The sequence below is a fragment of the Lepus europaeus genome, chromosome 8 (genome assembly GCF_033115175.1).
Source record: "Lepus europaeus isolate LE1 chromosome 8, mLepTim1.pri, whole genome shotgun sequence".
NCBI lineage: Eukaryota > Metazoa > Chordata > Mammalia > Lagomorpha > Leporidae > Lepus > Lepus europaeus.
This window is the reverse complement of record NC_084834.1, coordinates 55,642,568-55,654,684: the sequence shown is the minus strand read 5'-3', so window position 1 is coordinate 55,654,684 and position 12,117 is coordinate 55,642,568. Positions and strand designations below refer to the sequence as shown.

The following is a 12,117-nucleotide window of genomic DNA, read 5'->3' as shown; positions in this document are numbered from 1 at the left end:
CTGTATAATTGTTCAAACCTGGTAAATGCCACTCTTATGATCATTGGTTACTATCCTCACTCTGTCTTTTATGACCTTGTCTAAATATGATCAGAGTCAGCAAACTTGGAAGGCTTCCATAGCCTTGGCAACTCATGACGGGAGCCTAAGGTGGTTACTGGTGCCATAAACTAGAGTGTCAATTTGTTGGGTCAACAACAGGAGCCACTGTGCACTTGCTCCTCATGTGGGATCTCTGTCCTTAATGTGCTGTACATTGTGATTTAATGCTATAACTAGTACTCCAACAGTATGTTTCACTTTGTGTTTCTATGTGGGTGCAAACTGTTGAAATATTTACACTAAATTGATCTTCTGTATATAAAGAGAATTGAAAATGAATCTTGATGTGAATGAAAGGGGAGAGGGAGCGGGAGCGGGGAGGGTTGCGGATGGGAGGGAAGTTATGGGAGGGGGAAGCCATTGTAATCCATAAGCTGTACACTGGAAATTTATATTCATTAAATAAAAGTTAAAAAAAATAAAAAAAAATTAATAATAAAATTAGTGTCAATGTATTTTTAGCTTGCTAATTTATAATTTATATTCACTGGAGATATTTGACAATTTATAAGTCATTTTGCAAGTAATTTGAAGAAGTTATTTTGGTAAAACTTGGTAGCTTACTGAATGAAGGGTTTGTACCTTTTATTTAAATTACAATTTAAGCTGCTTTTTTTTTTTAAAGATTAATTATTTATTTATTTGACAGGTAGAGTTACAGACAGTAAGAGAGAGAAACAGAGAGAAAGGTCCTCCTTCCATTGGTTCACTCCCCAAATGGCTGCAATGCTCGGAGCTACGCTGATCCAAAGCCGGAAGCCAGGAGCTTCCTCCAGGTCTCCCATATGGGTGCAGAGGCCCAAGCACTAGGGCCATCCTCCACTGCCTTTCTGAGCCACAGCAGAGAGCTGGACTGGAAGAGGAGCAACCAGGACTAGAACCTGGCGCCCATATGGGATGCCAGCACCACAGGCAGAGGATTAACCCAGTGCCCCACAGCGCCGGCCCCTTAAGCTACTTTTTAAAAAAATATAACAATTCTCTTCATTTGATTTTCAACGTTAAAGTTTTCTAGTGGGTCATATATAATTTAAATTATCAATTGAATTTGTTTAATAGAAGCAAAAGTTAAAAAGAGAGGCCTCAGAAAACCTGTGATTTCGTTTAATAACAAAAGGAAGCATTGACTATGGTACCTTTCTTCCTACTTTGGTGTGCTGTTTTCAGGTATTTCCTCAGTAGATGATAGTGTGCAGTCCATCTTTTTATAGATGTATTCATTAAATACCATGATTGCTCATCATACTTAATGTTTTTTGGGATTGTTATCATACTTAATGGTTTTTGAGATTATTATTTGAATAACACTGTTCATAACACCTTTGTTTTAGTATTTTATAGTTATTTTAAAATTATATTTATGAAAAAATCTATGATGCAAAAGTTCAAATACTAATGTTATTCAGATATAGTTTAAATATTTTATTATGTGATATTTTAATACAAAATTATTGTCTTACTGTGTAAATAGTACTTTACTGTTCTTAGCATAAAATTCTTTAAGTTTTATCATTATATAACTGGAATCTAAAAATTTAGGTCGCTTTTAGAGTGCTAGGTTAAAATTCATTAGCGGGGCTGGCACTGTGGCTTACCAGGTAAAGCCGCTGCCTGCAGTGCCGACATCCTATTGGGTGCCGGTTCTTGTCCCAGCTGCTCCACTTCCAATCCAGCTCTCTGCTATGGCCTGGAAAAGCAGTAGAAGGTGGTCTAAGTCGTTGGGTCCTTGTACCCATGTGGGAGACCTGGAAGAAGCTCCTTGCTCTGGATTGGCATAGCTCTGGCTTTTGCGGCCAACTGGGGAGTGAACCAGTGGATGGAAGACCTCTCTCTCTCTCCCTCTCTGCCTCTCCTTCTCTCTCTGTGTAACTCTAACTTTCAAATAAATATTTTTCTAAAAAAATTAAATAAAATTCATTAGCAACATCAACTTTCTTCTTTTTGTTGCCGTATTTTATATCTATTTTAAATGTTTATTATAAAAATCTGTTTTAGACTCATTTAAATTACTTTAACTGTGAAGAAGATTTGACTAGAAACTTTGATTAAAGTTCTGAAAAAGTTGTTTAAATGTGTTTTTATGATTGATGTCTTTAGATCCAAAAGCAGAAACCAGATTACACATCACAGTCAATGACTTTGAATTTCATGTCTATAATCGTTCGGATCTTTATGGACGCCTTCAAGAATTGTTTGGTTTGGAGCCAACAATAATCCCACCCAAGAAAGAGGATGATAAAACCCCGGAAAATGGAAGAAGAAGAACCCAGTCCAAAATTGAAAGGTACAAACTTGTGTTACTCTCTGACATTTAAACATTTGCCTTTATTTTAAACATAATCTAATATTTCTTTTTAAATTAATAAAAACTCTTAGTAATAGAATTATTTTAGAAACTTAAATAATCCAGAATTATTTAATATAAAAACCTGTTCTCTACCTCCCATCCCCCACTCAACTGTCCTTTCCCTTGATATTAATAGCTGCTGTCAGCAATTTGGTTTTTATATTTTTGAATGCATGTACATAAATATATACAACATGATGCTTAAGGTGCTTGTACAAATATATGGTTTTGTGTTTCTGAAAATCATATATGCCTCATATAGTGTGTATTTTTTGTAATTTGCATTTATGAAGCAATATGTCTTTAAGAACTTTTTATACAAGTATCTGTATATATTATCCTACCTTATTTTAAGAATTATACTAAATAGGTTCTGCAAACTTGGACCTGTAGGTCAAATTTAGCCGACTGCTTGTTTTGTAAGTAAAATTGTTTTTTACAAAAATTATCTTATTTATTTGAAAGGCAGAGTTAGAGAGGGGGGAGAGAAAGAATGAGAGAGGGGGGAAAAAGAGAGAGAAGTGTCTTTGATCCATTGGTTCACAGCCCTAGTGGCCGCAATCACCCGGGCTGGGCCAAGCCAGAGCCAGGAGCCAGGAGCCAGCAGCTTCCTCCAGGTCTCCCACATGGGTGCAGGGGCCCAACTTGGGCCATCCTTCACTGCTTTCCCAGGCACATTATCAGGGAGCTGGATCAGAAGTAGAGCAGCCAGGACTGGAACCAGCACCCATATGGGATGCCGGCATTGCAGCTGGTGGCTTTACCCATCCTACACAATGCTGGTCCCTGAAAATAAACTTTAATGGAACATAGCCAAGCCCATTTGTTTATATATTATCTATGGCTGCTTTTGTGGTCTGAGAGTTGAACAGTTGAAGCAAAGATCGTATGGGCTACAAATCCTAAAATACTTGCTATCTGACTCTTAAAAAATGTTTGCTGGCCACTGTTACAGAATAAATGAGAAAGAATTGGTTAACGTACAGTGCTAGAGTTGAAAATATAACCCCACAGAGGTGAGAATGTGCTGCAAAGGAAATGAGGTATATGGTTGGCTCTCTGTACACACTATATCAGCATCTGTGGATTCAACCAATCATGGATAAAAAGTACTCGGAAAAAATTATTTCTTCACTAAATGTGTACAGATTCTTTTTTAATGTCATTATTTCCTAAAAAATACAGTATAACAACTATTTAAGTAACATTTACCTTGTACTAGTACTAAAAGAGATCTAGAGATAATTTAGTGTCTGGGAGGGTGTGTGTAGGTCATTTGCAAATGCTATGCTGGTTTTTACAAGTGTAAGGGACTTGAGCCTCTCCAGATTTTGGCATTCCCAAGGTATTATGGAACTAATTCTCTGTGGATACTGAGAGAGACAACAGTATGAATTGTCTACTTAACTACTAGTTTATTTGTAATGGTGGGGTAGATAGAAGAAGGAAAAATAAAAGAACAGTAATTCTAGAGGGGACACTCTCCTAATGATAACAGATAAATAAAGTTACTTAGCATTTGGAATGAATTTGTAGTTATCAAAAGATATCCAAATGCAAATATTCTGTCGTCAAAGACATGAAGCTCTTAGGAAAAGAGGTCAAAATTTTAGATGTAAACTTAAAACATCACTTTTGGATACATTGTCATGAAGTTTAGTAATTTTAAACCCACACATTTTACTCGTAGAATTACTTTAGTGTTGTAGGATAAGCATTTTGATGTGTTTTATAGTGTTGGCAGCTTTATTTTCAATGGTTAGATAACGTTCCCCAAGTGATTTTTCCAAAGTTTTTAAATAACCATTTTAATCTTGATGGCTATATTTCATGCTTAAAAATGATATAGTATGGGCTGACGCCGCAGCTCACTTGGTTAATCCTCTACCTGCAGCTCTGACACCCTGGGTTCTAGTCCCAGTTGGGGCGCCGGATTCTGTCCCGGTTGCTCCTCTTCTAGTCCAGCTCTCTGCTGTGGCCCAGGAAGGCAGTGGAGGATGGCCTAGGTGTTTGGGTCCTGCACCCGCATGGGAGACCAGGAGGAAGCACCTGGCTCCTGGCTTCGGATTGGCCAATGGAAAGGAAGACCTTTCTCTCTGTCTCTCTCTCTCTCTCACTGTCTAACTCTGCCTGTCAAAAAAAAAAAAAAAAAAGATACAGTATGGAGATACGTAGTCCAAAGGGTAAAATACAAGTATGTGGGCTGATTAAGTCTTACAATATGAAGATTATACTTAATATTGTATAGTGAACTGAAAATTTACTAAGTAAATTTTAGGTGCTGTTTCTACCCAAACAAATAAAAGATAACTACAGAATGTGACGGATATATTAATTTGCTTGACTATAGTAATCATTTCACTATTTGTGTATATGTAAGAACATGTATATTAAACATATACAGTAAAAAGAAATTTAAAAATTGGCAATGGGAAAATAAATTCTGTTTGCTATTATAAAGTGATGCAATATAGCATATCTTTGTATATGTTGTTGACAGGATAAGAGAGAAGGAGCAGACAAAGATTAAAGAATGAATATCAAAAAAAGCAAAGAAAAGGGCAGGCATATTGCAGCACAGCATGTTAAGCTGCTACCTTGGTTGCCTGCTTCTCAAATTGGAGTGCCTGGAATTGAGTCCTGCCTCTGCTACTGCTGCTGTTGCTTCTTCTTTTTAAACTTTTTAAAATTAATATGCAGATAACAGATTTCATATATCTCATGGATACAATTCTAAGATAACCATACTTTCCTCTCTACTCCCTCCCTTCCTCAAACATGTACTCCTTCCTTCCTTTTATTTCCTTTAGTGACATATTTTGAATTTACTTTATAATCAGAGGCTTTATACACTAAAAATATATGTTCAATAAGTAAAAAATGGAAAGGCCATTGATTCACAGAAGTATAGAAAAGGGCTATAAGCGATAATCATAAGATGTCAGTTTCATTTTTTATAGTTTTTTTGGGGGTAATTTACATAACTTTGACATTTAGAGAAAATACATATTTGCCTCTTAGGGACTGGCTTATTTCCCTAAGTATAATAGTCTCTACTTGGCATCCATGTTGTTGCAAAAGACAGGGATTTATTCTTTTTGATGGCTGAGTAGTATTCTGTCATGTATGTATATTACAGTTTGTTTATCTGGTCATCAGTTGATGAACACCTGGGTTGATTCTGTATATTAGTTATTGTGACTTGGCTTCCTATAAACAAGGTGGGTACAGATAGCTCTTTCATATGCTGATGTCATTTCATTTGGGTAAATTCCCAGTAGTGGGATGATTGGGTCATATGATAGATCTATTTTCAGATTTCTGAAGACTCTCTATACTGTATTCTATAATGGTTGTACTATCTACATTCCTACCAACAGTATATTAGGATACCTTTTTCCCCAAATCCTTGCCAGCATTTATTACTTTTTGATTTTTTGAATAGTAGCCTTTCTAGCTGTGATGGGGTGAAACCACATTGTGGTTTTTATTTGCATTTCCCTGATGGCTAGTGATCCTGAAGATTTTTTTTCATGAGTCTGTTGGCCATTTGTATTTCATCCTTTGAGAAATGCCTGTCTATATCCTTTGCCCATTTCTTAACTGCATTATTTGTTGAGTTTCTTGAGCTCCTAATGTATCCTGGATATTAACCCTTTATCAAGATCTCTGTGAGTGAGATCCCAGTGGAAAGAAAGTGCCATCAAAGAAGGATGTACCTTTCTCTGAAGGGAGGAGAGAACTTCCACTTTGCTTATGGCTCTATCTAAATACTGACAGAGTTGATGGACTCAAAGGCTTCCATAGCTTTGGCAGCTCATGACAAGAGCCTTGGGTGATCACTGATGTCATAAATAAGAGTGTCAGTTGTTAAATCAGCAACAGGAGTCACTGTGCACTTACTCCCCATGTAGGACCTCTGTCCTTAGTGAGTTGTACTATGAGAATTAACAGTAAAACTTGTCTTCAAACAGTACTTTATACTTTGTGTGTCTGTGTGGGTGCAAACTGTTGAAATCTTTACTTAGTGTAGAGTGATCTTCTGTATAGAAAGATAATTTAAAATGAATCTTAATGAAGAATGGGATGGTTTGCAGATGGGAGGGTGAGTATGGGGGGAAGAATTGCTATATTCCAAAAGCTGTACTTACAAAATTTATATTTATTAAATAAAAGCTTTCTAAAAAATTGAAAAAAAAAAAACCCTTTTATCATTTGCATAGTTTGCACATATTTTTTTCCCATTCTCTCAGTTGCTCCTTAACTTTTATGTTTCCTTTGCTGTGCAGGAGCTTCTTAGCTTGATGTAGTCCCATTTGTCTATTTTTGCTTTTATTGCCTATGCTTCTGGAGTCTTAGCCAAGAAGTCTTTGCCTATACCAATGTCTTTCAGAGTTTCTCCAATGTTTTTCTCTAATAATTTGATGGTATTATGTCACAGATTTATATCCATTGTGAATTGAATTTTTAAAAAATAATTTTATATTTCAGTCATATCTTGCATGTTTTTTTCTTTCTGAAGATTTATTGTTTATTTGAAAGCAGAGCTACAGAGAGAGAGAGGGACAGACAGAATTCCTCCATCTACTAGTTCACTCCGCAACAGCCAGGGCTGGGCCAGGCTAAAGACAGCAGCCAGGAGCTTCCACATGGGTACAGAGGCCCAAATATTTGGGCCATCCTCTGCTGCCTTCCCAAGTGCATTAGCAGGGGACTGGATTGGAGGTGGAGCAGCTGGGACTTGACTGGTGCCCATATGGAATGCTGACATTGTAGGCAGCAACTTACCCTGCTATACCACAATGCCAGCCCCAGTGAGTTGATTTTTGTATCAAGTGTAAGGTATGGGTGTTGTTTTATACTTCTGCATGTGGAGAACCTTTGTTGAAGAGAGACTATGCTTTCTCCAGAGAATGCTTTTAGCTCGTTTGTCAAAGATAAGTTGGTTGTAGCTATGAGGCTTATTTTCTGCGGTTTCTGCTCTGTTCCATTGGTCTGCATTTCTGTTTTTGTGCCAGTACCAGGCTGTTTTGATTTTAACTGCCCTGTATAGTATGTCTTGAAATCTGGTATTGTTATGCCTCCAGCTTTGTTTTTGTTAAGATTTCTTTAGCTATTTGGGGTCTCTTGTGTTTCTATATGAATTTTAGGATCATTTTTCTAGATCTGAGAAGAATATAATTGCCATTCTGACTGAGATTGCATTGAATTTCTAAATTACTTTTGATAGTATGGATATATTGATGATATTAATTCTTCCAGTCCATGAACATGGAAGATTTTCCCATTTTTGTTTCTTTTTCTATTTCTTTTATTACTGTTTTGTAATTTTCATTGTAAGGGTCTTTCATATCCTTGGTTCAAGTTATTTGAAGGCTGAAGTTAAATTTTTTGGTGGCTGTTGTGAATGGGACTGAACTTACAAGTTCCTTCTTTGCCATGGCATTGTCTGTGTATACAAAGTCTATTGATTTTTGCTTGTTGATTTTATATCCTGCAACTTTACCAAGCTATCTTATGAGTTCCAATATAGTCTCTTGCTGGAGTCTTTTGGTTCCCCTATATGTAGGTTCATGTCATCTGTGAACAGGTATAATTTGACTTGCTTTTTTCCAATTTTTATACCTTTGATTTCTTTTTCTTGTCTAATGGGTCTGGCTAAAACTTCCAGAACTATATTGAATAGTTATGGTAATAGTGGACATCCTTGTCTGGTTCCAGATCTCAGTGGAAATGCCTCCAGCTTTTCCCCATTCAGTATGATGCTGGCTATGCTTTAATCATCTATTACCTTGATTGTGTTGAGATGTGTTCCTTCTATTCCCAATTTGCTTAAGGTTTTTTCATGAATCGATATCATATTTTGCCAAATGCTTTCTCAGCATCTGTTGAGATAATCAATTTTTTTTCTTAAATTTGTTAATGTGATGTATCACGCTTATTGATTTGTGTATTTTGAGGCATGGTTCAGCCTTGGTTGATGTGGGCACTCACAGAATCATCCAGCAAGTGGAAGTTCTCAATATCTATCTCTCTGTCTGTCTGTCTCTGTCAATCGTCCTTTCAAATAAATAGATAAATAAATAAAGAGAAAAAGTACTCAAACTCTTTACAGAATTCAGTGATGAAATAACATTGTCTTTTATTATATAATTCAGAGAAAACCAAATCTTAAGGCAATTAGATTTGACTGTTAGGAGTTGATTAGAGAGTACTTTTGTAAGCTACAGGGAAAAATGCATTGATAAAATGATACAGGTATGGGTTAGTTCTGAGGAAATTATGTGTTATAGTTTAGATTCCCTTTGTTATACATGACATCCATAGTTTACAGAAAAATCAATGTTTACTTCAAAGATTAATAGTTAAGGGATTGATTAGTTTTTTAGTATGTGTTTGTTAGTGTAAAGAGTAATCCTGAGATTGTTGTTTGATGGAGGAAGGATTAGAGGATAGGGAAGCAAAAAAAGGTTGATGAGGCTATCCTGCAAAGGATGGGTGCCTCTTCCTAAGATAACAGGGAAGAAGAGAATGCTGGTATAGAAATATATTGATGTAATGAACTACTAAAGAAAGAGCAAATAATATTGAATAAGGATATTGGTGTATACATTATACTTTAATGTAAACCTTAGAAAATTAAACAATTTACACATATAAATTGAAAATTAATTATTAAATAATTTATTATATGCCATGAAAAATGTAAATTTATTTTAACAATAGATATAATAAAAGGAAAGTATAAATAAAAGAATAATCAATAGTTAAGAATATAAAATGAACTATTATAATAATTATAGAAATAAATTTTTACAATAATTTCAATTTTCAGAAATCATGTAATTTTACAAAGAACCCCTTGAATAAAATTTGAATTGAAGAAACGGGTTTTGTAGCTAACTTTCAGATTATCTATACCATTCAAAGTGTTTTTGTTATTTAACCATTTTTGTTGACTCTTCATATATAAAAGATAGTTGTTTTTTACATAATGATGAGGACATTTATTCCTCAAATAAATTTTAATAAGTGCTTCTTCTGTGCTAGGAACTGAGCTGAGATACTATGTATACTGGGAATAAGGCAACTCTTCTGTCCCAAGAGAATTTTTAACCTAGTGTGGGAATAAAAACAATAAACATGTGACTATAGTGAAAGAAATGTTACCATGGGGCAAGATTTGAATTCTTTGGGCAGACCTTGAAGCATGAAGGAGAGCTAGGACAAATGAAGGATAAATGTATTATTCAAAGAAGGAGATGAAAGAATAGCCCATAGAGAAGAAACATATTCAATAGGGAAGTGTACTGGAGTGACTGGATTAGATTATTTGAGGTGGGGACAAATTAGAATCAGGAGGTTAGCAGAGTCCAGGTGTTAGAAATCTGGCTTTATGCATACCCCCCACCCCCTTTTTCCCCCAACCCAGTAATGCTGTAATGTCTTAATGTCATTGGATGTGGTAAGGTGGGAGCCAGGGAGAGCCAATGGAGAGATGTTTCTACAATTCAGGAAAGAGAAAATTATCAACTTATGTGGTAGCAGAGGGATGGGAGAGGAGTTGATGGCTTCCAGATATACTTAGGAGGCTGAATACCTAAGACCATGATTGAATAGAGAATAAGAAGGAAGAAGAATTTGAAAATGAATCCAGGGGCCAGCGCTGTGGCCTAGTGGGTAAAGCTGCCGCCTGCAGTGCCAGCATCTCATATGGGCACCTGTTCAAGTCCTGGCTGCTCCACTTCCAGTCCAGCTCTCTGCTATGGCCTGGGAAAGCAGTAGAAGATGGCCCAGTGCTTGGCCCCCTGCACCCACGTGGGAGACACAGAAGAAGCTCCTGGCCTCCTGGCTTCAGATCTTTGCAGCTCTGGCTGTTGCAGCCAATTGTGGAGCGAACCAGCGGATGGAAGACCTCTCTCTCTGCTTCTGCCTCTGCCTCTCTCTAACTCTGCCTTTCAAATAAATAAATAAATCTTTAAAAAATGAATATATATATTTTGGATTCTAACTTCCTATAAGATGTATGATTTGCAAATGTTTTCACCTATTCCATGGGTTGCCACTTAACTATCCTGATTGTTTCCGTGGTTGTGCTGAAGCTTTTTAGTTTTATGTAATCCTGTCTTTTGTTTTGCTTTTGTTTCTTGTGCTTTTGAGTTCATATCCAAAAAATCTTTTTTCTTGACTAATATTGTGTAGTTTTTCCCATATTTTTTCCTCTAGTAATCTCATTGCTTCAGTCTATAAGCCATTTGGATTTGATTTTTCTGTACAGTGTAAGTTAAAGGTCTAATTTCATTTGCCTATCTATGGATATCTGGCCTTCCCAACTTTTTTTTTTTTTTTGAAGGTTTAAAAGCAAGATTTATTAGAGTCAAAGACCTCCAGCCAGAGTGGCATGGAGGGGGGCTGCAAGATAAACAAAACCCAAAGGACCCTGTGACACTAAGGTTTTCAGGAAACTGTCAGTAAGGTGGGGACAAACCCAAGAAAAGACCCAATTTACAGTTCTTTATCCTATCTGGTTTGCTCATGATAAAACAAAAAACTTTCACAAGGGTGGGATACCTAATTTGTTTTCACAATAAGCTGGGAGCTCAGAAGGGTAGTCATGGCTCCCTTGCTGTTCTCATAAGATGGGAAGCTGCCAAGGAGTGTGCAGGCAGGTACTTCTGACCTTTCTTTTTCTTTCTTTCTTTCTTTTTTTTTTTGTTTAATTAAACTTATATTTAATGAATATAAATTTCCAAAGTACAGCTTATGGGTTACAATGGCTTCCCAATCCCAAAACTTCCCTCCCACCCACAACCCTCCCCTTTCCCGCTCCCTCTCCACTTCAAATCACATCAAGATTCATTTTCAATTCTCTTTATATACAGAAGATCAGTTTAGTATATATTAGGTAACGATTTCAACAGTTTGCCGCCATATAGCAACATATTGAAAAAAAAATACTGTTGGAGTACTAGTTATATCATTAAATAAGAGTGTACAGCACATTAAAGACAGAGATCCTACATAATATTTTTTTTAAAAAAATTAATTAATTTTCTATGCCATTTCCAATTTAACACCAGGGTTTTTTTTTTTTTTCATTTCCAATTATCTTTATATACAGAAGATCGATTCAGTATATAATTAGTAAAGATCACATCAGTTTGTACCCACGCAGAAACACAAAGTGTAAAAATACTGTTTCAGTACTAGTTATAGCATCACTGCACATTAGATAACACATTAAGGACAGATCCCACATGGGATGAAAGTACACAGTGATTCCTGTTGCTGACTTAACAATTTGACACTCCTGTTCATGGCGTCAGTAATCTCCCTAGGCTCTAGTCATGAGTTGCCAGGGCTATGGAAGCCTTTAGAGTTCGCTGACTTTGATCTTATTCCGATAGGGTCATAGTCAAAGTGGAAGTTCTCTCCTCCCTTCAGAGAAAGGTACTTCCTTCTTTGATGGCCCCGTTCTTTCCACTGGGATCCCACTCCCAGAGATCTTTCATTTAGGTCTTCTTCTTTTTTTTTTTTTTCTTTTCCATGGTTTTTTGGCTTTCCATGCCTACAATACTCTCATGGGCTCTTCAGCCAGATCCGACTGCCTTAAGGGCTGATTCTGAGGCCAGAGTGTTGTTTAGGATGCCTGCCATTCTATGAGTCTG

General features: G+C 36.4%; 1 protein-coding gene across 8 annotated transcripts in view; it reads left to right on the top strand.

The window, feature by feature from the left end:
* The window catches only part of BLTP1 (bridge-like lipid transfer protein family member 1), a 239,607-nt gene that overhangs the window by 43,372 nt on the left and 184,118 nt on the right, over positions 1-12,117 (top strand). For all 8 annotated transcript variants that reach the window (XM_062199676.1, XM_062199670.1, XM_062199672.1 and 5 more), the window contains exon 7: positions 2,200-2,386. In XM_062199676.1, coding sequence (XP_062055660.1) covers positions 2,200-2,386 — 187 coding nt within the window. The remainder of the gene's footprint in view (positions 1-2,199; positions 2,387-12,117) is intronic.